General features: G+C 35.7%; 1 protein-coding gene across 3 annotated transcripts in view; it reads right to left on the reverse strand.

The window, feature by feature from the left end:
- CycC (cyclin C) overlaps positions 1-6000 on the reverse strand; it is an 84859-nt gene that overhangs the window by 50112 nt on the left and 28747 nt on the right. For all 3 annotated transcript variants that reach the window (XM_089088838.1, XM_089088839.1, XM_089088840.1), the window contains exon 3: positions 5947-6000. This exon is cut by the window's right edge and continues 153 nt beyond it. In XM_089088838.1, coding sequence (XP_088944964.1) covers positions 5947-6000 — 54 coding nt within the window. The remainder of the gene's footprint in view (positions 1-5946) is intronic.

Genomic DNA, 6000 nt, shown 5'->3' on the forward strand with positions numbered 1-6000 from the left:
ATGGAAACGAACCATTCATCCATGCATCATCTATAACTCCACCCTTGGCAATGTGGGCCAACGCCAGTAAAACAGAGTTTAAGTCGTAATTGAAATTGCGTATAAAAACAGGTACGAAATGTTGCTGTCTCACATTTAAATTGCACGACTGATGTGATACCCCCCTAAAGTTACTCCCCCCCGATGTAATTTCCTGCCACAAGTGATTATGGTCGATCACCTTCCTCCTCCCCCCGTTCCATACGCATTCACCAAATTTCCCCTTACAAAACCAGCATCTTTTGCGATTTTGAACTGCTAAAATTTCATATGTGACAAAAAAATGAGGCAGATCGTTTAGTGCAAGTGCGAAATCGCAATAGTTGCTGTTGTGTTAACCCTAACAATTACTAAGTATATATAGTCTCAGTCATGACCAAAATTTTTCCCTAGACCGAGCACTCACATAGCACCTTTGACATTTAGGTACGCGTGAGTGGGAGGAGCCTATGTGAACTAGGAGATCTCGGTACGATTTCAAACTGACTATTCGTACACATCTCTGAGTCTTGGTTCGTGATCTAAAATGTTCCTATTTCTCGGCAGGAGTGTGTCTTGAAAATTATAATGTAGGATTGCTCTGTTTCCACTTACTGTTTCCACAACCTGATATGCATGACGTTTAAAGTGTTTTATGTGATGCTTTAACTTTAAATCAGAGCGAAATCTTGAGAGGCATGTTGGACAGTAATAACATACATTCCCCTTTTTACTCTCCCTCAGAACCCTACTAATATCGGTAATTGGATTAAAATGTCCAATTGAATCAGGCTCTGTGGGTTGTGTGTATAGAAGCCACACCCAATGTTCCACTGATTCAATTGAAGGAGCCCTCACTGAAAATAATACACCCTTCTTATCGGATCAATGGCCCTCCTCAAATTCGGTTTCATACTGCAACCTCACGACATCCATCTTTACATGTGCATCAACCAACTCGAAAGTACGTATTCCTTCTAGGGTCACGGTAAATTGGGCATTTAAACAATTAAACTCTACTTAGAGTAACTTTGAACCCTCCCAATCATAATCTTCCATTTTATCCAACTTTTTATTAGATATTTATTCAAAGAGGTCTGTAGGCGGCAATTAAAAATGTATACTTGAAACACTGTAGCCGCTTATCGAAACATATTCGTTGTACCCCCTGACATCCCTCTAAATCTCAATGATATTTTAATTCAATTGCCCTCTCCCCAGCCCCACCTCTTAAAATAAAATCCTTTTTAAATCTACAAATATTAACATTTAAACTTTCAACAAATAAAACCACCGGCTCACTACCCCCCTCGTTATAATTTTACCACTTAGTTTTAATGCTAATGTACCAATTTAGAAAAAACACCTCCAAAATTGATAAAATCGGGCGAATCACCAACAACCCCGTTTTCAAGTATTTTGAATACAGTTCTCTAGCATTGTAATTTAAAAAATATTTTTAGCGTTATTGATGCTTTTAACCTGACCCCCACCCCCCACACCCCCATCTGGTGTTCCAGAATAGGTCAAATCATGTTTGTATATAAATGTTTAATGGCCTGGGGATCTTTTATTATATGCCCAGAATCTAGAGAGTTAAAGGGGTCAACGAAATTGGCGCTGTAGACCATTATGTGGTGCAAGGCAGAGTTGGAAAGAAAAAAATCTGGAAGTGGGGATACTTGTGATGTTGCTATAAAGTTACTACCAGTAATACTGGCTGTATCATTAACCAGAATGGCGGGGGTGACATAGAATTGTCAATAGCACCACCCCCAGTCTGTTCAATTGTAATGGATGGAGGTGGCATGAAATCCCCTAGGCCTTTTAGTTTGTCTTCCAGGGTGTTTGAGGATAACTGATCAAGCTAGCCTGTCTAGTCAAATTATTTGATTTATTTACAAGGACCCGGTTAATGAGCACTACTACTACTAACACCGCCTTAATATATTTATGTATATCTATCGGCCCACTGTGGATTTACTCCTATGTCAATTTTCCTAGTTAGATCATGTTGGCAGGCTATGTATTCAAAACAATCATTTTGAAAAACCCTATGCCACTCCATATTATTAAAAACTAGTGTAGATTCATCTCTAAACTCTATTGGGGGTGCGAAGATTGCTTCAGCTCCACCAAAAATGGATTTTTCATGACCCGATGAAGACGGCGCTGCTAATTCATTACTATATAGAAAAAAAGTTTATTTTCTATGTGAAATAACAATTATTTTATAAAGTTAAAAATACTTCATGTTTACCATTTTCTCACTTCCCATCCACTCACAAACTCAATTCCTCCTAGCATTATTTTAACTAAATACTTGCCTCCACCCCTCCCACAGAAAGTTCAGAAAGACGCAATACCCTATTTATACTGAAGCATTTCTAGTCGTATGTTTACCCTGATATTATATAAGTGCCATTTTTCACCCCATCCTCAAAACTCAATTTCCCCCTCCTAGCATTATTTAAGTAAATACATGTCTCCACCCTTCCCCCAGAAAGTTCAGAAAGAAGCAAAAGAGTGCTTTCTTTGACAATAAAAAAAAAACTACATTATATTCAGCTATCTCTGAGGGGAGCAGAGAAATTTAAAACAATGGTTGGGGGCGAGGGATTAATATTTTAATATCTCTGACACACACTCTTATAGTGTTGAAAAAAATGGCGAGAAAAAAGACTAAAAGATAGTTGGAAAGAAAAAGGTAGATATTTCTATAATCAGGTAGAAGGTAGAGTTAAAATGCTAACATTTCCAAATTCAGACTGTAGTATAGTGCCGGATGGTCCTGGCAAAGCATGATGGAAGATAGATGGGACGGTGACATCCGTTTCTTGAGTAGACGGGGCTGATGCATTATGAGAAGCCATCCACTCTCTTTTCAATTTTCTGCCAGGTTGCATAGAGGTTTGCGCAGAGCTGACACTGGCGTGAGAGGTTCCTGGCATTAAAAGTTGTGTGGTCATAGGCTGGTCCAGAGCATGTGTAATGGAACCAGCATATCTGATAATAGAAGGCCTTGCAGCTTGCATCGATGTGGCACCGTTCCATCTTGCTCTCTTTTCAGGGGGAGAGTAATTGTAGGAATCCTCCTCCTTAAAAAAAGAAGAAAAATTTAGATTGAAATAATGACCCCTCTTTTACAGATAAATTGCCCTCTAAAGATGAATCTGATGTTTGTAATGCTCTATGTCTTAGCGCTTTAGAAATGTTTAAAAAAGCTTCTAAAGTAAAATTTTGTAAAATTTTGAGTTTGGGGGGAAGGGGGGATTTCAAAAACATCTTCCCATAATATAATTTGTCCTCTAAAGTTGATTCTGATATTTGTAGCGCTCTATCTATTAGTGATTTATAAATATTTAAAAAAGCTTCTAAAGTAGAATATTGGAAAATTTTGAGTTGGGGGGAAGGGGAATTTCAAAAACATCTTCCCATAATATAATTTGTCCTCTAAAGTCGATTCTGATATTTGTAGCGCTCCCTGTCTTTTTTGTGCAGAGTTTCAACTAGCAATGACTAAGTTTGTTAAAGGCGAGCTAAAATCCAAAATTAATAAAAAATTTAAATTTATTCTCAGGAAAATATTTTGAATACGATTTGGCTGTATATCAATTTTAAATTTAGTGCAGTATTCTTTAATTAACGATTTTAATATCAACTTTTTAGAATACGATAAAGTTAGACCCTATTTTAAATTGACAACATTATTCAAACATCACTTGTGCTTTGCATTTCAAAAGATTTAATCTCGCCTAATTTAACCAAAAATACAATCTCTTTTTCAAAATGTCCTTAATCACATGTGGCATGAATCTACGGCGATAAGAGAAGCGTGTGAAGTCTGGTTCCAAACCCGACCCTTTTTGTAACATGGATTATAAACACAGATGGTTCTATTAAGCCGATAAAGAAAGTGCATTTTAAAATCATGAAGGGGAAAATGACATTTTTGAACGAAAAGAACTATTTCTAATGAATTAAATTTGTAAACAGAGGGGAGGGGAGATGTTGTCTACGTAATGGATAAAAGAGTGTATTTTTACATTTTCTAATAACTCCGATTAGCATATTGCAGAGTTTGGATTTTGAGGGGTAGGGCTATGTCCCCTGAAATTTGAATTTACTGGAGGGGTGACTATGTAACATTATTTAATTTGGAAATAAATTAAGAAACTTTACTAAACTGTACACAAATTATAAATCTATGTAGCCATAGCTTCAAAGTCAATAATATTGAAGGTATTATCTATGGTATGTTAAAACATTTTGGAAATTTAATCGTAATGCATGGCCATTATATACAAAATCTCAAGGACGAATGAAAATCACTCCTTTTTATTTGAATCCAATCACCACTCAAGTTATCGTATATGGAGCAACCTCCGCTGTCACTGATCGGCCGTAAAAAACGGATGTTGCCTCAAAAACCACTCTGATTGTGTTATATAATCGCAATTATACTCTCAAAACATTTTTGACCACTTTATAGGTTTGCCAGCTTTTTAAAATGTCCATGTGAAACTGTAGTGCATATTCTTGTGAAATTCCCTGTACAATTGATATCAATAGCAAAAAACCAGTCTGATTGTCTTATACAACCTTGACTATAGTTTCAAAACGTGTTTGACCACTTTATAGGTAAAGGATTGGTCGCTTTTTGCAATGTGGACGTGAAACTGTACTGCATATTCATGTAGGCGTGCATGTATAGTTGAATGTATCGTTCAAATCTTATACAAGCTTACTACTGAAAAGACTATGTACATCAAGATTGTCAAAAGGACGAATCTGCAACATCCTAGGAGCGGCTTAAGTCATTAAGTTGAAACTCTCAGGGAATGTTGAATTAATGGGTCATAATAGCTTCAGCCCTATAGAAAGCCAACAATTATGCAGATTTTCAACATATTTGTTTCAACAACTTCCCTCCTCCTGTCCATCCAAAATATTACAGCAAAATTATTATTAAAATTTATTACAAAATTGTGCCTGAAATGTACACAGCAGGCCAAAATCTTAATTATCAAGCAGGGGAACTAAAACATTTTTTTACAAAAATTTAAAATTTTAAAATCTGTTTATTAACCACAAGGAAAAGAAACGTCAATTAAAAACGAACTGAAGGTAATTTAAAAAAAAAATGAAAAAAAGAATGGTTTTTCAAAGAAAAGCAAACCGCTACATTAAATCAAATATAAGGAAATATAAAGTGAAATATCAAATGAAAGGAAATCACTGTTAATGAATAAATCAGACCCAAAACGAACAGAACTTACAATAGATAATAACGTCAAACCTAAAACGAACAGAAATTGCCAAAAACAGGAGTAGGGCTAACACCCTGTAAACCTTCTAAAGGTTAGCGAAAAAATAAAGTGAAACATCAAATGAACAGAAATCACATTTTAAACATTATCTTTTATAAGGTTAATAAATCTTGGATCTGTAATTTCCAGGAATTAAAATTAAATATTAAACGGCCCGTCTGTTTTCACTATTTCTTTTCAGTAATCTTGGTTATTATGGGGGTTTTTCCTTTTTTCGGTTGTTATTGTTGTTGGCGTTCCGACAAACAAAAACCACACAACTGGAAATTAGAATTGCTTTCAGTAAAGCAAAAATGACACTTTTGCCTTATGCTAATTAAAATAAAGCACTTTAAAAACAATACTCAAAATGTTTGTAACGTAGTCTATGAGCTTAACAAAACTCTTGGCACTTCTTGTTTCAGCCAGAGCATGCCTCTAGTATCTCCTGTGGGGTATTCATACCTCTGACAACGCAATCACAAAATTGGATTCCAATAAAACTTTTAGCATAATAGTTGAACATTAGCTCATCATTGCTCTTCGGTTTTGGGTACGACAATGCAACATAGACACAAAAGAAGAGGCACAAAGAAGAAAAACATGGACAAGTACTTACCAACAGTCTGGGAAGTAGTAATCAGCCTAGAGTTGGATATTACTCCAAATTCTT

This window comes from Artemia sp. Qi Xiang Cuo, chromosome 5 (genome assembly GCF_049724085.1).
Source record: "Artemia sp. Qi Xiang Cuo chromosome 5, ASM4972408v1, whole genome shotgun sequence".
Taxonomy (NCBI): domain Eukaryota; kingdom Metazoa; phylum Arthropoda; class Branchiopoda; order Anostraca; family Artemiidae; genus Artemia; species Artemia sp. Qi Xiang Cuo.